We start from the raw sequence: 23,129 nt of genomic DNA, 5'->3' as shown, positions 1-23,129 counted from the left end.
CGTACATCAACCTTCTCTCTTCACGTGGGCTTTGAGAGCCAAAAGCAGCACTTCCCGGGCTCCAAGTAGTTTCCCGCCCCACCAGGATGGCACCTCACCAGGCCTCCAGGTCCTTCTCTAGGAGCCGCTCAGGTATGGGCCCACAGGTGCGACACTACCTGGCCTGGCCCGAGCACAAGAGGGGCGGTAGCAACTGATCCTTATGTGGACAGCATATTGGATGGAACTGAGTTTTCCTTCACATCGGGGCTGATAAAAAGCATTTTTTTTTTACCAGTCCACAAACAGGAAAGGGAAATTAACACTGAGATGTGGCAGTCTGCTTTTGTAGAGATTTGCAACCTTGGAAACCCTATGGGGTTGCTATGAGTCGGAATCAGCGTGATGGCAGTGGGTTTGGTTTGTTTTTCGGGAATGCTGACTATAAGCCAGGTGCTGTGCTAAGCATTCTACATGCATCAGTTCGTTTAATTCTCATAACAACCCAGTAGGCACCATTTATTGTCCCCATTTCACAGATGAGAAGATAAATGCAGAGGTTAAGTGATTTGCCAACGTCATTCAGAGCTAGCATGAAGACCCCCAGTGAGTGGGCGCTTGGATTCAGACCAGACCCAATCTCCAGTGGCCAGGGCTTGTCCTGCTGTATTGCCTTTCTCTGAAGTAAAGCTGTCACAGGAGCAGGTGCCCAGTGGGCTCCTGTGACTGAAGGCAGCTGACAGGGCTCCCAGCCTGTGTGTGCCCTAATTTTACCCAGCAGCCTGCGGTGGTCCAGTGCGTCACTAGGGCTGGTGTCACCCTCCTCCGTGGACCTCTTCCTGTACCAGACCATACAGCACCCTGTCATTTTTTTTGTACTAATGTTACTCGTCAGTTGTTATTCCTATATATCACTCCCTCTTTTCCTTTAATTACTACTTCATTCTTTAAAAAGTTATTGATACAGGTTCACGAAAACTAATTACCACAATATTGTAGCTAAAGCACAGAAAATCGGACAAAATCAGAGACTGTAAAAACACCAGCAGCAACGAAAGCACCAGACGAGACCACGTGATTAGGGACATCCTTGTAATTGGGTAACAGTGACAGCTCTGACCCGAGTGCGTTAGAAGGTTCAAAAAGTAAACTAGCTGCAGAGTTGTAGCCTTGTAGGTACATTGACACATGTAAGCTGGGCTTACGAAAAATGTTTTTGTTGTTTTACCTAACTACAGAGATATTTTTATAGACAGTCATTTTGATGTCACCCCCTCTCATAGTGTCACCCAGTGTGGCCCGCACCCCCCGCAGCCCACTGGGGATGCCACTGCTGTGGTCACGCCCCGGGAGAGTGGGCACAGATGAGCTGTACTCCACTTCACACACGGTCACACCACACTCACCACACCCCCACGGCTGGCTGAGAGCGGGAGACTCCAGGACGTGGCAGACGTGTCAGCGAAGCTCACCGACCAGCCTGGCACAGCTCCTCAGGGTGTCACCCAAATGCCACCCACATCACGCTCACCTAGGATACATGTGAAAGTGCAGGTCTTGGGGCCCCACCCCAGACCCACTGAATCCGCCTCTCAGGTGGAGGGGCCTAGGAATCTGCATCTTAACAAGCCCCACTGGTAACTTCCACACCCTCAACTGTGAGAACCACTCCCCACGGAGGTTACAAAGGGTGGACACACAACGCAAGTGGGTCGCCCTTTGGCACTGGCCGTGGGAACCGACTTTGTGGTGTTCTTCCTTGTTCTACCTGGTGCATGACTGCCAGAAGGATAAATATCCTCAGAGAATCTTACAGACACATTGTTCCAACGAAGGCGTCTCTGCTTTCCCACCCCGCTCTACTTCACCTGTCTAAATAGGCAACCAGCTGAGCAGGGGCTTTTTGTAAAAGGAAAACCAACCAGTTGCCATCGAGTAAATTCCAACTCATGGCAACCCCATGTGTGTCAGAGTAGAACTGTGCTCCATAGGCTGATTTTCCAGTAGATCACCAGTCCTTTTTTCCTGGGCACTTTGGGGTGGACTTGAATCTCCATCCTTTTGATTAGCAGCCAAGCGTTTGCACCCCCCTCCCCCCAGGGACTCCTGTGAAAGGAAGGACTCCTGATATTTGTGACCTTGTGCACAGTTGACCCTTTTCTGGACCAACCCCTTTCACTGCCCTGTGCAAGGTCACGACATTCCTTGCTAAGAGTGTCACAGTCGGTGCAGGGGGCTTCGGCCATCTGACCTACACACAGACAGCAAAACGCCAAAGGAAATGACTCTGCTCTGGGGAGGATCCCTCCTTGCTGGTAGCCCCAGCGTTTCTTGTGTTCCTTGGCTCGTAGACAGTTCCTCACACATTCTACTCTCCCCTCCCTCCCCTGTGTGTATCTTTCTCTCCAGGTCTGTTTTCCCTTCTTATAAGACACCACTCAGAAAGAATTAGGTCTAGGACCCACCCTACAGCGATATGACCTCATTAACGCAACAAAAGAAAACCCCCTTTTTCCAAACACGGTCATATTTACGGGTACAGGGGTTGGGGTTTCTGCATAACTTTTGGGGGGATGCAATTCAATCCATAACACTGACTCAAGCCTTGAATAAACAGGGGGACACTTAGTGGGTCTCCTGATTAACTACATGTCTCTGCTCATTTGAAGCAACAAACTTCCCCTCCCAGAATCACAGACTCTCAGGACAGAGGGACCTCGGGAAGGCCATCCAGCGCCACCTCAGAGGAGAGGGGGAGGCAGATGGACACCGTCTTAATAAACATTTTACTTCAGGAAGAACTAGAGACCTCACCAGGGTGATCAGTCAGAGCTGAAATGCTCGTACTTTCAAACTTCTCTGTGCCGTATCCTTAGTTGAGGAGAAAAACCCACCGAAATCCAGGCAGGAGCATGGAAGGGTTTACCTCATTTTTTGAGAGACTCTGACTTTGATCTCAAATGAACTTTATCCAGCAGATCACATAAAAGACGGTCCAAATAAAAGCCTGACTCCTTGTTTGTCCTGTCTGACCCCACTAAAAGGGTAACCTTTCCCTCTCACCCCACCCCCTTTCATCCCACTCAGGGACGGATTACCCACTAAGCAAGGTATGCACGGGCTTAATTGTGCTTACTTACTAATCTGTAGTGCACAATTTCACCTGGTGAAAAACAGATGCAATTGTGCACTACAGATAGGTAAGTAAGCACAATTAAGCCCATGCGTACCTTGGTTACTGAAAACCAGAGCATACAAGCTTACTGGTTAATCCACTCCTGCTCCCACCCTCCCACACCACCCCCTTCCCCACTCCCATTACCACACAGGGTGCGCCTCCCGCCTCTCTGATACCATTACAGCACTTACCTTTGACGACACCATTCTCGTGCCTGACTCACCCACTAGACTTGAAAGATTTTCTAAAGATAAGAATAGTATCTTGGGCCAGCACCCAATACTTCCCAAACCCAAACCAAACCCACTGCCATCAAGTCTCCAACTCATAGCGACCCTAAAGGACAGAGTAGGACCACCCCATAGGGTTTCCTTCTTTATGGAAGCAGACTGCCACATCTTTCTCCCACGGAGCAGCTGGTGGATTTGAACCACCACACCTTTCGGTTAGCAGCCACGCACTTAATCACTGCACCACCAGGACTCCTATCCAATGCTTAGCACTTAGAAATGGATAATCATATAGATACTTATTTTTAATTATTTCATGATTTCAAACACTTTTGCTTAGGATTAAGCGACAGTGCAGAAATTATGACCACATTTTTGCCCAGTAGTGAATCTGCAGGTTGAGGCACACACACCTGTCTTCATCCTCTCTGGCCTGCAAACCACTCTCAGGAATCTGAGCAGAGTAAGTACAACTGGGTTATATCTAAGGATTGAGGAAAGAGACATCTAAATCGGAGACAGAAAGCTGGGTGGTTTTCAGCTTAGGAACCCAAGGCCAAGTCCCAGTAGCAGAAACGAATAGTTGCCATCAAGTCAATTCTAACTCCTGATGACCCCATGTGTGTCAGCTTAGAACTGTGCTCCATAGGGTTTGCAATGGCTGATTTTTCAGAAGTAGATCACCAGGCCTTTCTTCCGAGGTGCCTCTAGGTGGATTCGAACCTCCAAGCTTTTGGTTAGCAGCCAAATGCATTAGCCCTTTGCACCACCCAGGGACCCAGTAACAGAGAAGGCAGGAAAAAAAGGCAAGGTCCAGCTTCCCACATTCCTGTCTCCCTGCCTGCTGGGCCTCAGAGAAGTTGAGTGAGCCGCTTGCAGGACATGGTCCCCTCACCCCGTGGCTGGGGCTCTCACCCTCAGGGTAGAAGAATACTAGGGAGGTTTACAGGAGGTTTACTGGGGTGTGCAGGTGGAGGCCAGCAGCCTGCCTCAGCACAGGGCCCCAGAAACCCCTCTGCATCTGGTTTTGAACTTACTCTTCAGCTGTGATGGAGGCGTGGTGGTATCCCTTCCTGGGGTAACCATGTATGAGGTGAACATCTTCTCTCGGCATCTTGTGGAGTCAGGACACCTAACGGAAGGGGCACATGGCATCATTTAAAGCATCTGAAGTGTTGTCCGTCGTCATCCTTTAAATACCCACAGCAACATTCTCTCCAGACAGAGAGCAGCTACTGCGCAGACCCCCTGGCTTCTCTCTCTGGGATGGTTTATACCTGCTTCTTTCAGGGTTTGATATCAAGGGCTTTGGAAAGAGCTCAGGTTTCTAACTCCTTTCCCTCCCACCACGCCAAAAAAAAAAATCAAGCCAGTTGCCCTTGAGTCAGTTCTGACTCATGGTGACCCCATGTGTGCAGAGTACAGCTGCTCCATAGGGTTTTCATGGCTGGGACCTTCTGGAAGCAGTTCAACAGGCCTTTCTTTCGGGAGGCCTCTCCGGGTGAGTTGGAACCACCAACCTTTCAGTTAGTTGCCCAGTGGTTAACCATTTATGCTGCCCAGGACTCCAGCCCCTTCCACCAAGTGAGAATTAAACTCAAAGAGGAAACTACAAACAAGCAAAAACTCTCAAACTGAGTTATTATTTGGGAGTAAGGGGTGGGGGGTATAATACTCTCCTTGCTTCCAATTGGACCCTATAACATAAATTTGTGGAGAGAAAAAAACGAAACAAAGCAAATAACAACAATTAAAAAAAACAGCATTTTTATTCATTCCCTACCTTCCCTGGCCCAAGGATGTGGTTAAAAAAAAAGAAGAGTTATTTCTCCCCAATGTTGTTATTTGATATCACTCCCTGCGCAAAGAGGAGCCCTGGTGGCGCAAACGGTTACGCATTCGACTACTAACTGAAAGGTTGGCGGTTTGAACCCACCCAGTGTCTCCTTGGGAGAAAGACCTGGCGATCTGCTCCTGTAAAGATTACAGCCTAGCAAACTCTATGGGGCCGTTCTACTCTGTCACATGGGGTCCTTATGAGTCAGAGCTGACTGGCCGGCACACAACAACAACCTGGGACAGATGGAGGGCTCTGATGACATCCTGTGGTTTCCCAGAGTCCTCTTGGCCTGAAGCTAGTCATTGGTGTGGGAGGCAGAGTGGCTCAGCGTGGCACCTTCCAACCCACTCTACCAAAAGGACCAGCCTGTACAGGGGCCTTGGCTAATCCATGTTCTCCATGGACCTGCCTGTCTACCGATTCCTGCCCCCACATCTAAATCAATTTCTGCTGCTCCCTAGTTCAAGACACATGAAAACCCATTGCCACTGAGTTGATTCCAACTCACAGTGTGACCCCATGTGACAGAGTAGAACTACAGCATAGAGTTTTCTTGGCTCTAATCTTTATGGAAGCAGATCACCAAGTCTTACTTCCTTGTGCTTCTGGGCAGGTTTGAACTGCCAAACTTTAGGTTAGTAGTTGAGACCAAACCATTTTCGTCACCCAGAGACCTCAATTCTCATGACTAAGGTTTAAAAAAGAAAAGAACTTAAAAAAAAAAAAAAGCTATAAAACATAAAAACAGACAAACAAAAATCTCATGAGCTGCAATGTCATGATTACAGTGTGCTTGTTCAAAACCAAGAATGGAAGCTTCTCTACTTGCCCTTGTGCATTTTTCTTCCCTCTCATTGTTCTTGTGAATTTCGAAGTTCTGATCCCCACAGAGTTATAGGAATGAGCTCCAGTGGGAAGAAAGCACCAGGGGAGACGTGGGAGAGCAGAGTAGGAGATTCACCACAGAAGTCCTTTCCACTGGGGCATTTTATCTGTCATTTCCCTTCCTAGCTTTAAACAAGAAATGGCATCAGAGATGGGTCATGTGGGGAAGGGGTGGTGGGGGAACCGTGTGTTCAAAATTACAAAGGCAAACTTGATGAATTCTACGCTAAATCCTTGGGAGAAAAACCTGGCAAGTCTGCACCTCAAGCTCAGAGCCTTGGCAGCTGGTGTTGTCAGCTCTGTTGGGTCAGCCCCTGACTCCTGGCCATCCCATGCAAAATGGAACAAAATGCTGCCTGGTCCTGTGCCACCCCCACGTTTGATTATGGATCTGGCCATTGTGACCCATAGGACTTTCATTGGCTGGTTTTCAGAAGTAGATCGCCAGGTCTTTCTACCAGGTCTTTCTACCTAGTCTCTCATGGTCTGGAAGCTCCACTGAAACCTGTTCAGCATCATAGCAACACACAGGTGATGGCTGTGCACGAGGTGCAGTGGCTGGGAATTGAACCCACGTCACCTGCACGGAAGGTGAAAATTCTACCACCGACCTACAACTGCCTCCGTGGCCATCAGTGTGGGAACGGCAAATCCACCTCATCCCATCCAAGCAGAGAGAAGTGACCCTTTAGGTGACAAGAGACCACGTCTAAAGCAAGGAGGTTCTTCTCCCAGCCTGAACACCCACTTTCCCTGGGCCTCTGCTTTTCTCCTCCAAGGTCCAGGAGGGCTGAGAAAGGATCAGTGAACCCTCAGAAGCTGGAGAATTTCAAGTGTTGAGGAGAAATTCTGTTACGACTAAGCATCAGGGAGGCAACAAGGAGGGTGAGACAACCCACCAGAATCTCCCAAACTCTGTTGTCACGAACAGTCGGACAGTTATGGGTTAGCAGGCAACACTCTTACCTTTCTTGATGAGACACCCTCCCGTCTGCTGGCTGGTGGTATGGGAAGACTGCGTCGCTGGCTCTTAACCTCACCTTTTTTTTTTTCCCCTGGTCTTGAGTCCCATGATAATCACGAGCTTGGAGTTCTGACATGGTCATCTGTGATTGCCTAATTGGCATGAAAGAACCGATTTCATCCCTCCCCTCAAAAAGTCACAGCTCACTCTGACCTGTTTTCCCCAAATCCCAATGTTTCTCCCTAGGGAAGCCATTTATTTTAAATGCTGGACCTTTCTCCCAAAGGTTGCCAGGTAAAATACAGGACACAACAGTCGTCTTCGCTCCCCAGCACACCGTTGTGGACAAACAACAAAACAAATACCCACCAGAATGCCGGAACATGAGAGTCCTCATCAGCCGAGGACTTAGATTAAATGGTCACAGTCGTGGATTGAATTATGACCCCTCAAAAATGTGTGTAACAGTTTGGCTGCGCCATGATTCCTGGTATTGTGTGATTTTCCTATATGCTTGTTGTAAATCCTGCCTCTATGATGTTAATGAGGAAGGATGGGTGGCAGTTGTGTGAGTGAGGCAGGACTCAACCTACAAGACTGGATTGTGTCTTGAGGCAATCTCTTGAGATATAAAAGGGAGAAGTGAGCAGAGAGGCAGGGGGACTACATACCACCAAGAAAGGAGCACCGGGAGTAGAGCTTTTCCTTTAGACCCAGGGTTCCTGTGCAGAGAAGCTCCTAGTCCAGGGGAAGATTGATGAGAAAGACCTTCCTCCAGAGACAGAGAAAGCCTTCCCCTGGAGCCAACGCCCTGAATTTGGACTTTTAGCCTACTTTACTGTGAGAAAAAAAAACTTCTCTTTATTAAAGCCATTCATTTGTGGTATTTCTGTTACAGCAGCACTAGATGACTAAGACAGTCACTAAAGTCCCCTCCCCCTTAGCGCTCTGGGGCCCCACTCCTTCTGGATCCCAAAGCTTTCCAGTTTTCACTTCCACCTTGGCTGTGGACAAGAGCTGTCCTGTGTGAGGGCGGTATCAATGTGCTTTTATATTGTTTAATGGTCACTGGAATTGGCAAGAAAGAAAACGGGGCGGGGGGACTGGACCTTCTTAGGCGGGAGACAGGAGTGTGAGTGGAGAAGAAGATAGAAAGTAAGAAATGATTAATAACCATAAAGGTTGAAGATTAGCCAGAGATAGAATCACCAACTTACAACCCATTCATTCAGCAAATATTTCCTAAGCACCAGCTACATGCTGAGACTGTAATAGACTTGGGGATTCCAGGGTGACAAAGTCAGACAAGTCCCTACACTTGTGGAGCTTATATTCTATGAGATAGAAAAGTAAAATAAACAAAACAAATGCCCAATGTGTTAGGTGGTGGGTTAGAAAGCATTGAGTGGACAGGGAAAGCCTTTCTGAGGAGGAAAAATTTAAGCAAAGATCTAAATGATGAGAAGGAGCCAGCCAGGCAGAGATGACGGAGGAGCATCCCAGACAGAGAGTATAGGGCAAAGGCCCTGAGGTAGAACAATGGAACACGACTTAGTCTGAGTTCCTGGGCGTGCAGCTGGGTCCGGAGATTTTAGACGACAATCATGAATAATACAGGTGCCTGGTGTCAATGGCTTTGGGAAGAGCAATTTCAATCTGAACCTTGGGTCATGTCTGGTAGCTCCCGGAGAGTCCTAGTGGCTGAGAGAAGGCACTTCTGAGCCAAGGAGCCCAAGGCTTGTGATAAGCTGGAGTCTACAGCTAAACTGGACCCTGGGATGACTGGCAGCAAGACCACCAGGAAGGAGGCACTGACCTGGACCTCAGGTCTCCCTCAAGTCCCCTGTGACATGGACTAAGTCAGGGGGCTTGAGTGTGCCCTGGGTGGAGACTGTAGGGCAGCTGGCATCATCCACTCCCCCAGAGGGGGCTAGAGGACCAAACTCAACACAATGGGGACACTAAGACCTGTGTGAAGACATACTCTCTATCTCGGTAGCTTCTTGGAGCTCAAGGAGGGAGTCCTTACACACCCTTACACAGGTACCTTGTTGCGTCTTTGAGAGGTTTGCAGTTTATGACGTGCCAGGTTCTTTCGGGGCTATGAGCCCCTGGTAGGCTGGGTCTGGACTCTTCAAATAAAGGTTCCTCAGAAGGTCAGTTTATCCTCAGCCTGGAAAACCACATCCTGCTTCCCAGAATCCCGCTGGCTTCCCTCTGGGGTCACAATCCTCAGACCTGCCTCTGCCTCAGGCTCCGTCTGCTCTGCCACCTGCCCTCACCTACAACACTTCCACCAAATAAACTGTACAACATCTGTTGCTGTTGAGTGGATTCCGACTCATAATGACCCTATAGGACAAAGTAGAAATGGCCCATAGGGTTTCCTAGGAGCAGCTGGTGGATTCAAACTGCTGACCTTTTGGTTAGCAGCCAAGCTATTAACCACTATGCCATCAGGGCTCCCAACATTTCCAAGCAACTGCCTTTTCCTTTTCTTCAGGGCAGTATAGCCCTGAGGCTAAAAACAGGGGCTCTAGAGTCCAAACTGCCTGGATCCCATCTCTTCAATCTGTGTGACCTGGAGCAAAACAAACTCCAGAGCCTCAGAGTCAGCATCTATAAAGCGAGGCTAATTTTATGAAGTACCTGCTTCATGCGTTCACCAAAAACCCAAACCCATTGCTAAGTCAATTCCAACTCATAGTGACCCTACAGGACAGAGCAGAACTGCCGCATAGGGTTTCCAAGGCTGTAATCCTTACGGAAGCAGACTGCCACATCCTTCTCCTGCTGAGCAGCTTGTGGACTCAAATCATCCACCCTTTGTTTAGCAGCCAAAGGCTTTATCCACTGTGCCACTGGGGCTCCTTCCTAGGTGAGTTGTGGGTTAAAGGAGGTGAGGCTTCCCACGTGCTCGGCCCAGGGTCTGGCACAGAATAAGCTTGGTAACAAGAGTGAAAACTGTTAGTAGGATGCTGCCCACCTGTTACCCCTTTGGGACAGCTCAGACCTGCCTTAAGGAGCAGTTCGAATCCACCAGCTGCTCCTTGGAAACCCTGTGGGACCGTTCTACTCTGTCCTACAGGGTCACTATGAGTCGCAGTCAACTAGACAGCCACAGGTTTGGTTGGTTTTTTTTAATCTTTACCGAGGTTCCAACGGCTGACCTCTCGGTTGGCAGCCGAGTGCTTAACCGCTGTGCCACCCGTGCTCCCCATAAAGATTGTAGCCTTGGAAAGCCTATGGGGCCATTCTACTGTCCTTTAGGGTCGCTGTGAATTGGAATTGACTCGATGGCACAGAACAGACCAACAGAGTTTAGACGCCCCAGGGTTGGGACACCTTGACGCCCACTGACTGGTTCTCTGCTGCCACCTAGCGGGCTGTGTCCTCCTTGCACCACAGGCCCACCAGATGAAAGAGGCTGAGACATCTCTTTGATCTTTTCAAAACCCTCCAGTTTACAGTGCTCAAGCGCCAGACTTTCCTTTTCTCGTCCTCCGTGGGGCTTGGAGCCTCCCTCTATGTTCCCCATTAGCCTGTGAGCTTTTGTTTTCTCTCATACACAACCCAGTAGAAAATGCTAGAACACTGGAAAAGGCGCTGGGGTAACTGGGAGTTGATGCTGCTGCCCTTCTGTGTTGTTGTTAGACGCCGTCCGGTCAGCCCTGACTTGTGGCAGCCACATGCACAATGGAACTGAACGCTACCTGGTCCTGCACCATCCCCATGTCTGGTTATGGATCAGGCTGTTGGGATCCATATGGTTTTCACTGGCTGATTTTCAGACGTAGATTGCCAGGCCTTTCTTCCTAGTCCATCTTAGTCTGGAAGCTCTGCTGAAACCTGTTCAGTATCACAGCAACACACAAGCCTCCACAACAGACGGGTGGTGTCTGTGCGTGAACGCACTGGCCAGGAATTGAACCTGGGACTCCTGTATAAAAAAAAAAAAAAAAATAGATGGTGGGAATTCTACTGCTGAACCACCACTGCCCCTTACTCTGTAGGAAAAGCCAAAAAACAAAAGCAAAAACAGGCCTTGCTCTTTAGAAAGCAGAGAAGGCAGGTAGACACCTGTGTAGGGACTGAGGCAGGCTGTGGACACCTTTCCCTCCCCATGCCTGGTGGGGTCCTGGAACCAGACAGAACAGCCTTGAATCCCAGCTCTCACACTCATTACCTGTGTGACCTTGGGCAAGTTACTTAACTTCTCTGAGCTTCAATGTCCTCATCGGTAAGAATAGTAATAAATAATAATTACAAAATGGCTGTGAGAATTAAATGAGATAATATATGTGAAATTGAAGTAGTGCCATGCCTGGCAAGTTGTTGAAGCTGGAGAAGACTCTGGGAACATCCCGTGATGTGCCAACAGCCTTGAGAAGGGTGGGGGCAAGCCTGTGAACTCCTGGTCAGCTAAGAGTGTTCACCAGCTAACCCCCTCTGTCTGTGGAGAAAGGGGACCTAGGGCTGAGGTGAGCTGATGGAGGAGGGGCAAAGGGGAGGTAGAGAAGGGAACGGAGTGAAGGTGTGTCTAGGTGGGACCCGGGGGGGGAGCCCTAGCAACCTGGGAGCCACTGGGGGACACGAGGAACCCTCCGTCCTCCCTCAGACACCCCAAAGCCAAGAGTGATCTGCTGGCTCAGGCTGAACTTGAGTCCTTGCTCCCCTCTCAGGGAAGCATGGGGGAGGATCAGTTGGTCCCTACTCCATTAGGAGAGTTTTTCTAGGAGAACTAGTGGCAGTCCCTGACGTGGGCACAGAAGCTGGCTCAAATGAGAGAACCACGGTCCAGTTCCCAAGGTCGTTCAGGTGGGCAGAGAATGGTGCCAATAATCAGGAGTGTGTTAATCCCACAGCACTCTCAAGAAGGAGCGGTTGCAGGACTGCATTAGAAGGACTTTTAGGGTGGAAGGATGTTGAGGACACCTCAATGTCTGCGACGATATCAGATCATGTTAGAGCCATCCCAGAATTCTGTCCACAGTTGTTGTTGCTGTTAGCTGCTGTGGCCCCAATTCATGGGGGACCCCATGAACAAGCGAAGACACGCTGCCTGGTCCTGTACCCCATGATTGGTTGTGGTCAGATCATTGTGATCCGTAGGGTTTTCACTGGCTGATTTTCCAGAAGTAGATTGCCAAGCCTTTCTCCTTCATCTGTCTTCATCTGACAGATGGGTGGTGGCTGTACATGAGGTGCATTGGCCTGGAATTGAACCAGGGTCTCAGCATGGAAGGTGAGAGTCCTACCGCTGAACCACCTCTGCCCACTGTCCACAATGTAGTGGGGGTATAGGTTCTACCTGGGAGCAGAAGGCAAAGGACAGGCTTCTAAGGAGAAGACAGGCTTACTTTGAGCCTGGAAAGATAAGTAGGGTTCACCAGGTGTGAGATGTGGGGGGGGGGGGGCATTCCAGGTGGAGGATAGATAGGGATGGGGGTAGAGAAGGTGACATTTCAGGTGGAGGGAGGGTCAGAGGCATGGAAGAGCCTGGGGGGCTTGGGGAACTGCAAGTAGCTCTGTATGGCTGGAGATCAAAGTGCAAGAAGAGGAGTGGAGGACACAAGGCCCAGGCCCTGAATCTGGAAGGGCCTAGAAGGCCAAGCTGAGGCTTTTGGACTTACTCTGCAGCCTCGCTAAGTTACAGCAGGGAGGGGAAGAGGTGGGGCTGATCACACTTGGGGTCTACCTGTCTTCTAATGCAATGAAGATAGCTACCTCCTGGGTGGCTGTGAGGATTACATGCATTGATGTGTGTGAGACCATTTGGTGAACTGTAAGCAAGGATGTCATGTTGAGACTGAGGTGCGCCTCACCCAAGCCATGGTATTTTCAATTGCCTCTTATGCGTGCAAAAACTGGACAATGGTTAAAGAAGACCAGCGAAGAATTGACGCCTTTGAATTATGGTGCTGGCAAAGTATATTGAGAATACTATGGACTGCCAGAAGAATGAAAATATCTGTTTTGGAAGAAGTATGGCCAGTATGCTCCTTAGAAGCAAGGATGGTGAGACTTTGTCTCACATACTTTGGACATGTTGTCAGGAGGGACCAGTCCCTGGAGAAGGACGTTATGCTTGGTAAAGTGGAGGGTTATTGAAAAAGAGGAAGAGCCTTAATGAGATGGATTGACACGGTGGCTTCACAATGGGCTCAAGCATAGCAAAGATTGTGCGACTGCTGCAGGACCAGGCGGTATTTCATTCTGTTGTCCATATGGTCGCTATGAGTAGGAACCGGCTCAACAACACCTAAAAACAAGCCATATTCACATGAAAGCCATAAGCAAAGATGGTCCTTGACTGGCACGCCCTTGGATTGGGGACATGGAGGGGTGAATAAGAAAGAGTCTGGGCTTTGGAGACCAGCTGATTCAGATTTAAATCTTGGTTCCAGCACTGACTAGTTGTGTGTTCTTGTATACGCAAGACTCATCTCTTTATCTTCGAAATGAACACAGGACCTGTCTCTCAGGGACGCTGTTGTTAGCTGCCGAGCAGTGAGCCCCTGACTCATGACGACCTGTGCACAACAGAACAAAATGCTGCCTGGTCCTGCACCACTCCCTTGACTGGTTGTGGATCAGATCAGCGTAATCCATGGGATTTTTATTGGCTAATTTTCAGAAGTGGATCACCAGGTCTACTCCATCCTAGTCTGGAAGCTCCACTGAAACCTATTCAGCTTTCATAGCAACAGGCATGCCTCCACTGACCGATGGGTGGTGGCTGCACATGAGGTGGATTGGCCTGGAATCCAACCCGGGTCTCAGCATACCAAAAAAGAAACCAAACCTGTTGCCATTGAGTCAATTCAGCCACATAGTGACCCTGTAGGACAGAACAGAACCACTCCATAGAATTTCCAAGGAGCGGCTGGTGGATTCGAACTGCTGACCTTTTGATTAGCAGCCAAACGCTTAACTACAGCATGGAAGGTAAGAATTCTACCACTGAACCACCATTGTCCCCAGGGAAGCTGTTAGATGAGGGCTATCGTGCCTGGCATGGAGTAAAGTTTGGTGTCAGTCAGGATTCTTTGTTTTTGAGCAACACAAACTCAACTCTGGCTACTTAAGGAAATAAGAAAATTAATGGGAGGTTACAAACGCGTCTCACAGAACCAAAGAAAAGTCTGAGCAAACCAGGCCTTAAGAAGGAACAGAATCAGCAAGTCCTTGGATATTAACAGATAATCCTTTAGGTTGTATGTCATGGATCAAATTGTGTCCCCCCCCAAAATATGTGTCAACTTGGTTAGGCCATGATTCCCAGTATCTGTGGTTGTCCTCCACTCTGTGATTGTAATTTTATGTTGAGAGGATTAGGGTAGAATTGTAACACCACCATTACTCAGGTCTCCTCCCTGATCCAAGGTAAAGGGAGTTTCCCTGGGTTGTGGCCTGCACCACCTTTTATCTCTCAAGAGATAAAAGGAAAGGGAAGCAAGCAGAGAGTGGTGGGACCTCATACCACCAAGAAAGCAGCACTAGGAGCAGAGTGCGTCCTTTGGGCTCCGGGTCCCTGCATGTGAGAAGCTCCTCAAGCAGGGGAAGATTGAGAACAAGGACCTTCCTCCAGAGCGGACAGAGAGAGAAAGCCTTCCCCTGGAGCCGACGCCTTGAATTTGGACTTGTAACCTATTAGACTGTGAGGAAATAAATTTCTCTTTGTTAAAGCCATCCACTTGTGGTATTTCTGTTATGGCAGCACTAGATGACTAAGACAATTGTGACATCAGAATAAAACCTTTTTTTTTAACCATGTTCTTGGAGAATCTTGTTTGGCTAGCTTAGGTCTCATGCCAAATCCTTGCCTAGACATGGAGGGGTCTGGGGAGTGGGCTTAATGAATGCCCCATAAGGCTGATGCAACAGGGAAGGAAAAGAGTTGCTGTTACCAAAAAGAGAGAGACAAAGAGCTGCCCTCTACAACATTCGGCAAATGGTGCTCATCGCAGGTATTCTGGGTTCATCGAGCTTGGATTTGCCCCTGAGAAGCCTCCCCAGTCTTTGTTGTTTCCTAATAAGCACCGTGAGAGGACCAGGGTTGCGTATCCTGAAATCCTGCAAGAAACTAAAGAAGGCTGCCAGGAGCCCCCAGTCAGATTCTCGTCTTACCACTTACTGCATTATATTGACATCAACTGCTCATGTCTGATGTTCCTACTGGTTTCTGAGCTCCCAGAAGGCTGTTGCTGTGGTTAGCTGCCATTGAGTTGCCTCAACTCATGTTGGTGACCTCATGTATAATAGAACAAAAAATTGCCCAGTCCTGTGCCATCTTCATGATCCTTGGTATGTTTGAATTAATTGTTATGGCCACTGAGTCAATCCATCTTGTTGAGGGTTTCGCTCTCCTTCACTGACCCTCCACTTTACCAAACATGATGTCCTTCTCCAGGGATAAGTACCTACTGATGACACATCCAAAGTAAATGAATTATGTCTCAGAAAATATTCTGTGATCCATAACATTTTCATTGGCTAATTTTCAGAAATAGATCTCTGGGCCTTTCATCCTAGTCCATATTAGTCTGGAAGCTCTGCTGAAACTGGTCCACCAGGGGTGACCCTGCTGGCATTTGAAATACCAGTGGCATAGCTTCCAGCATCATAGCAACACACAAGCCAGCACTATATGACAGACTGACAGATGGGTGGTGGTTCCCAGAGGGTAAGGGTTATATATATCTCTGTTGCCCAGTATAGTCCCTGAAATGTGGTGGAACCTCAGTGAACTATCGCAGATAGTTCAGACCTCATCTCCAAGGTTTTGAGAAGTAACACTGTCAGAGGAAATGGGGTGATAGCTCAACAATAAGGTCAACTACTGTTGGCTTCAGTGTGCTTTTCTGTTTATGATTTTGAAAGAACTCCTCCTTCCATTCAACTACCATCACCCACAGTGTATCTTTATTGGCAGGTATGGTTCTGAAGACATGGTGGAGGTTAAACCATGGAAAGTGCTTAATCCCTATATTTAGAGAGGAGGGTTGCTGAGGGCAGCCCTGAAGGTCACCTGGTCCCAACACCCCTGGGGGAGACAGCCACATTCTCCAAGTCTCCTTCTTCCCCCTTTGGCATTGAAGGGCTAAATCGGTTAGGAAAGTTTTTGTTAGTGGTAAACTTTGTAAGTGAGAGTCCCTAGGTGGTCCCAGTGATTAAGTGCTCGACTACTAGCCAAAAGGTTGGTGGTTTGAACCCACCCAGAGATGCCTCTGAAGACAGGCCCGGTGATCTTCTTCTGAAAGGTCACAGCCTGGAAACACTATGGGGCAGTTCTAGGCGGTCACTATGAATGGGAATTGAACAACAATAACGATTTTGAGTATTAGGCTGCTGACTTCCCCCGCCTCTCCAGAGACACTTATTCCAGCTTTCCCTCCTTAGCCACCAACACACAATCCCTTGAGGCCTGGCTCTTGAGGGCTGACACTTTGAGGTTCCTGTAGTTTTTGTATTTAGGATGGGTGCCATTTATAACCGAAGCTTTCCACTGTTTTAGTAAGAGAGGGCCATTTGGCTCTTCCATAAGCCCTGTTCAGTTCTGCCTTCTTGCTGGTACCCTAGAAGTGCCAGGAAATAGTCCCCAGACCTTAAACAGATGAAAACACCAACTATCTCTATGCAGAAAGATGAATGGCTTCTGTGATTGCGGAAAGAACAAACTCGCCCTTTGACAGAGAACTCCTTGTTTCTGCAATGGGGGGGTTAGGTGTTGTATCAATCTGCGGTGAAATCTTGTGATTTCCAGAGAAATGTTGGGGAAAAAGGGAAGAGGTTGAGGTTGAAATTGCCCAAGTCAGAGGCATGCTTTATAACCTTCTTCTTGACTGGTCTGCGGTAACTTGAGGAGGCGGGAGGGGGGAGTCGGAGATGTTGGGTAAGTCAGATTTCGAAGAGTTAAGGACTCATTCTCATATACATTTTTTTTTTAAAGAAAGCTCCACATAACATTTTGATTTTGTTTGTTGTGTTAAAAAATAATCCCATTTACCTGAGTTGTCATCTGAAGGGAAGTCACTAGACAAATCCATCATCTTGGACGTTGTCCTGGTAAACACACTGAAACCTGGAGAGGTAGACTTGTGAGTCAGATCATCTGGTTGCCTTATCGCTGAGTTCCCTTCCTGTGGGTTATCACTGAGCTATTTATTGGTCTAGTCCAGTATCTTCTGGTCAGTTAAGGCAAGCTTCATGAGCCCAAGCTTGATGTGCCATCTTAAAGAGCCAGTGGTGCCCCCCAAAACCAATGTGGAAGATCCCCAAGGGATCTTTGGACAAGCAGAGTCAGGGCTGCTGGCTTTGGGAGATTAGGGTTGGATTTGGTCGAGAGAAGCAGGGAGTCCCCAGGTGGCACAAATGCTTAAGGCAAGAGATTGGCAGTTCAAACCCACCCAAAGGCATCTTGGAAGACAGGCTTAGAGATCTGCTTCTGAAAGTTTACAGCCTTGAAAACCCTATGGAGCACAGTTCTACTCTGCACACATGGGGTCACTGTGAGTGAGAATCGACTCGAAGTTAACTAACACAAGAGAACCAGAAGATTTTCTTTTGCCAGGTGATACAAACAGTTAACATGCTTGGCTGCTCACCAGAAGTTTGGCAGTTCGAGTCCAACAGAAGCACCTCAGGAGGAGGCCCTGGCAATGTACTTCCGAAAAAAATCAGCCATTGAAAACCCCACTAAGCAGTTCTCCTCTGACACACATGGGGTCGCCATGAGTCAGAATTCAACTCGATGGCAACTGGTTGGTTGGTTGGTTGGTGGATGCCTATAGGTGTGTGCCAGTCCTTGGGGGATCAGCCAGAGTCTCAAGGCGACATTACCTGAGAGCAGCTAGCTATGGTACGTTCAGGAACGTGCCCCCCAGAAGTCAGGCTATTGGTTTCTTTCTTGATGTTTCTGTGTATTTTTCTTGGGGTCCGCTTAGTGTTAAATAAACTTTTTGTAATATTGCAGCCATTACCAGCTGTACTATGAGGAGGCAAAGGGCTTTAATGAGACATCAGAACAGCCCAGGAAGTCAATAGAATCAACAGCAGAAAGTAAAGTGAGGAAGAAAAACCCAGAGGAGAGGCAGGGACTCTTGCACAACCACCCCCTCTGCCCAGAGCTTTCTTCGAGTCTAAACTTTGGGAGTTTTGTTTTCCCACTGTATGCTGTTGGTCCAATAAGACTGGAAAACACTTGACTAAAAAAAGCGGATTTCTTCATTGCAACTCTTCTATACTAACGTACTTTATGAATCTTCAAGAAAAGGCAATTGCCAGCAGAATTTCTCATTCTATTAGGTACTGAGGTCTCGCTGGCCCAGTGCTCCGAGGAATACCGTTTGGGAAGTGTCAACACCTAGGGTTGTTCTGTAGGTCCAGCTTCTCGTGGGGTTGCCCTATTCCTTCAAATATTTAGCACAGAGTCTAAAACACAGTCCCTTTCCTCAAGGAATTCTGTCTATAAATGTATACTAAAAAGAGAACAACAAAAAAGCAGTTGCTGTCAAGTTCTTCCTACTCATGGCAACCCCACGTATGTCTGAGTAGGATTGTTCTCCGTGGGATTTTCAATGGCTGTGACTTTTTGGAAGTAGATCGCCAGGACTTTCTTCCAAGGTGCCTCTGGGTGGACTCAAACTGTCAACTTTTCAGTTAGCAGCTGAGTGTGTTAACAGTTTACACCACCCCCCTAAAAAACTAAACCTGTCGCCATCGAGTCGATTCCAACTCATAGCAACCAGTTGATTCTGACTCAGTGACCCTACAGGATGGAGTAGAACTGCCCCGCAGGGTTTCCAAGGCTGCAATCTTTATAGGAGCAGACTGCCGCATCTTTCTCGCATGGAGCAGCTGATGGGTTCGAACTGCCAAACTTTCAGTTAGCAGCTGAGCATTTAATCATCACTCCACCAGGGCCCCCTCCCCCTAAAAGAGAGTGTTCCTCCATAAGCCTCGAACAACATTGACCTAAGCCCTGCACTCCTAGACTTTCCCAGGTATGGGCAGATTCGTCCCAAGTGGCTGGCAGCCCCAGGTCCATCTCATCACCTCAGCTTCTTGAAAAAGAGACTCAGGAAGATATTACTCTTCCCCTTCTCCAGGAACTAGCATCCCCTCTTTCTGAGGGCCTTACCCCCTCACCCCCACCCCCAGCTCCATGAGGTCTATGTGGGAGCTGTTATGTTTTTATAGAACCCACCCTCTGTGGGTTGGCTGGCAGGTCCAGGAGTAGGTTCTTGGTGGAGATTGAGCCAATCAGAGCCTTTGCTGGGACTTTTGAACTTGAGACTAGAGAACACAGGTCAGCTTCTCTCAGTGGGGAAGGCTGAGGGACCTGTGTCTACCTGGAGCAGTCAGTGGCTGTTTCCCCAGGTGGATGAAGTTGGTCTGTGCGGAGAGAATGGAGCCATTGAAAAAAGAAGCTGGGGGACACTCTGACATCACTTGGGTCCCTGGCCCCCATTTCCCCTGAGGCACAGCTATATCCCTGCCCTTCTCATGCTTTGGTTACATGCCCTTCTTTTGATTATACAAGATACTTCAATATACTTGTAATGGATTCCCTTTTTGCTTAAGATAATTTGAGTTGGGTTTCTAACATAGCAGGCCAGGTGGTTAAGATTGTGTGTCAGCTTGGCTGGGCCATGATTCTCGGTGTTTATATGTAATTACTCTCACACCTGAATCTGCTGTGAGTAGCCAGTCAGTTGAAAGGGAGTTTTCTTGGGGGTGTGGCCTGCATCTGCAGACATTCTGGCTTTTTTGCTCACTCTGCATCCTGTGGCTGCCTCCTGTTCACCTGACCTTTGGCTCTTGGGACTTGAGCTATTTTAGTTTATATGCAGATCTTGGAATCTGTAGATCTTCACAGCCTGAGAGCGGGAGCCCCGCTCTCCGAGGCGCCAATCTTGGGTTCACCAGCCCCTGCAGCTACATGATTTGAGAGAAGCCTCTATCCTGATGCATGGACTTGGGATGTTTCAGCCTCTACAATGCGTGAGCTGTTTCCCTGCTATAAATCTCTCTCTGTATATATTTATACACTTTACTGATTTTGCTTTTTTTAGAGAACTCAGCCTAAGACATCAGGAACCAAGAGAACAGATCCCCAAAACTTGGAATCTAGAGAGAAGGGCCCCACATACATACAAGAATTTTCAGTCTATCCAACAGCCTCACCTTTCATCACTGTATCCCGTAATGATTTTGTCTGGGATCCCTGCCTCTCTTCTTCCTCATCCCCAGGTGCCTGGAAGAGGTGCTCTGAGTTCTCCCTAAAGTTTACAGAATGTAGGACCTCAGTAGTTCCATCCAGAACTTCAACCTCAGGACATAATCAGATATGTGTACACACATCTGAGCACAAAAGTCTTGGGGCCGCACTACTCCGTAGAAAATTAGCGATAATCTAATAACAGTGGTCAGAAGGATATGGTCCAGCCGTCTAACAGAATGCTTTGTAGCTATTGTTGTTGTTGTTGTTGTTAGGTGCTGTCAGGTTGATTCCGACTCATAGCAACCCTATCCACAACAGAAAGAAACACTGACCGTTCCCGCGCCAGCCTTACAATCATTGTTATGCTCGAGCTCATTGTTGCAGCCACTGTGTCAATCCATCTCATTGATGGTCTTCCTCTTTTCCACTGACCCTGTACTTTACCAAGCATGATGTTCTTCTCCAAGGACTGGTCCCTCCTGACAACCTGTCCAAAGTATGTAAGACACAGTCTTGCTATCCTTGCTTCTAAGGAGCATTCTGGTTGTACTTCTTCCAAGACAGATTTGTTCTTTCTTTTGGCAGTCCATTGTATACTCAATATTCTTTGCCAACACCACAATTCAAAAGCGTCAGTTCTTCGCTGGTCCAGCTTTCACAAGCATATGATGGGATTGAAAATACCATGGCTTGGGTCAGACGCACCTTAGTCTTCAAGGTGACATCTTTGCTTTTAAACACTTCAAAGAGGTCTTTTGCAGCAGATTTGCCCAATGCAATGTGTCTTTTGATTTCTTCATTACTGCTTCCATGGGTGTTGATTGTGGATCCAAGTCAAATGAAATCCTTGACAACTTCAATCTTTTCTGCTTTTATCATGATGTTGCTTATGGGTCCAGTTGTGAGGATTTTTGTTTTCTTTATGTTGAGGTATAATTCATACTGAAGACTGTGGTCTTTGATCTTCATTAGTAAGTGCTTCAACTCTTCCTCACTTTCAGCAAGCAAGGTTGTGTCATCTGCATAATGCAGGTTGATAATGAGTCTTCCTCCAATCCTGATGCCCTGTTCTTCTTCATATAGTCCAGCTTCTCAGATTATTTGCTCAGCATACAGATTGAGTAGGTATGGTAAAAGGATACAACCCTGACACACACCTTTCCTGACTTTAAACCACTCAGTATCCTCTTGTTCTGTCCAAACAACTGCCTCTTGATCCATGTGCCGGTTCCTCATGTGCACAATTAAGTGTTCTGGAATTCCCATTCTTTGCAATGTTATCCATAATTTGTTAAGATCCACACAGTCAAATGCCTTTACATAGTCAATAAAACACAGGTAAACATCCTTCTGGTATTCTCTGCTTTCAGCCAGGATCCATCGGACATCAGCAATGATATTCCTAGTTCCACGTCCTCTTCTGAAACCGGCCTGGATTTCTTGTCGACAGTTCCTTGTCGGCGTACTGCTGCAGCCTCTTTTGAATGATCTTCAGCAAAATTTTGCTTGCGTGTGATATTAATGATATTGTTTGATAATTTCTACATTCGGTTGGATCACCTTTCTTGGAAATAGGCATAAATATGGATCTCTTCCAGTCATTTGGCCAGGAAGCTATCTTCCATATTTCTTGGCATAGATGAGTGAGCACCTCCAGTGCTGCATCTGTTTGTTGAAATATCTCAATTGATAAAAAAAAAATTCCTGGAGCCTTGTTTTTTGCCAATGCCTTCAGAGCAGCTTGGACTTCTTCCTTCAGTACCAACTCTAGGCTTGAATTTTTAATTCAGTTCTTTCAGCTTGAGAAACGCCGAGTGTGTTCTTCCCTTTTGGTTTTCTATCTCCAGCTCTTTGCACATGTCATTATAATACTTTACTTTGTGTTCTCGAGCCGCCCTTTGAAATCTTTTGTTCAGTTCTTTTACTTCATCATTTCTTCCTTTTGCTTTAGCTGTGCAACATTTGAGAGGAAGTTTCAGAGTCTCCTCTGACATCCATCTTGGTCTTTTCTTTCTTTCCTGTCTTTTCAATGACCTCTTGCGTTCTTCATGTGTGATGTCCTTGATGGCATCCCACAACTCATCCGGTCTTTGGTCATTAGTATTCAATGCGTCAAACCTATTCTTCAGATGGTCTCTAAATTCAGGTGGGATATACTCAAGGTCATATTTTGGCTCTCGTGGACTTGCTCTCATTTTCTTCAGTTTCAGCTTGAACTTGCATATGAGCAATTGATGGTCTGTTCCACAGTTGGCCCCTGGCCTTGTTCTGACTGATGATATTGAGCTTTTCCATTGTCTCTTTGCTCAGATGTAGTCGATTTGATTCCTGTGTATTCCATATGGTTAAGTCCATGCGTACAGTCGCCATTTATGTTGGTGAAAGAAGGTATTTTCAAATAAGAAGTCATCGGTCTTGCAAAATTCTATCATTTGATCTCTGGCATTGTTTCTGTCACCAAGGCCATATTTTCCAACTATCGATCCTTCCTTCTTTCCAACTTTCACATTCCAATCACCAATAATTATCAATGCATTCTGATGGCATGTTTGATCAATTTCAGACTGCAGAAGCTGATAAAAACCTTCAATTTCTTCATCTTTGCCCTTAGCGGTTGGTGTGTAAATTTGAATAATAGCTGTATTAACTGGTCTTCCTTGTAGGCGTATGGATATTATCCTATCATTGACAGCGTTGTACTTCAGGATAGATCTCAATAGTTATTAAACTATTAAAAATGATGGGCTTTTTTCTTTTTTTTTTTCAGTGTGGCAAATATGTGTATAACAAAACATTTGCCATTTCAACATTTTTTACATATACAATTC

At 47.4% G+C, this 23,129-nt stretch overlaps 1 protein-coding gene across 14 annotated transcripts in view; it reads right to left on the bottom strand.

Moving 5' to 3' along the window:
• MLANA (melan-A) overlaps positions 1-23,129 on the bottom strand; it is a 68,101-nt gene that overhangs the window by 7,702 nt on the left and 37,270 nt on the right. For 6 of the 14 annotated variants that reach the window (XR_007518750.1, XR_007518756.1, XR_007518762.1 and 3 more), the window contains one exon: positions 6,061-11,016. Coding sequence is in view for 6 of the 14 variants with exons in the window: in XM_049896788.1 (XP_049752745.1) it covers positions 1,511-1,599 (89 nt within the window). In the remaining 8 variants the exon portion in view is untranslated. Of the gene's footprint in view, positions 1-1,510; positions 2,963-4,424; positions 6,038-6,060; positions 11,017-17,085; positions 17,161-23,129 lie in introns of those variants that run through there. The other 8 variants (XM_049896789.1, XM_049896793.1, XM_049896791.1 and 5 more) reach the window with 7 other exon arrangements.

Source organism: Elephas maximus, chromosome 9, assembly GCF_024166365.1.
Source record: "Elephas maximus indicus isolate mEleMax1 chromosome 9, mEleMax1 primary haplotype, whole genome shotgun sequence".
Lineage (NCBI taxonomy): Eukaryota > Metazoa > Chordata > Mammalia > Proboscidea > Elephantidae > Elephas > Elephas maximus.
This window is presented reverse-complemented; position numbering and strand designations above follow the sequence as displayed.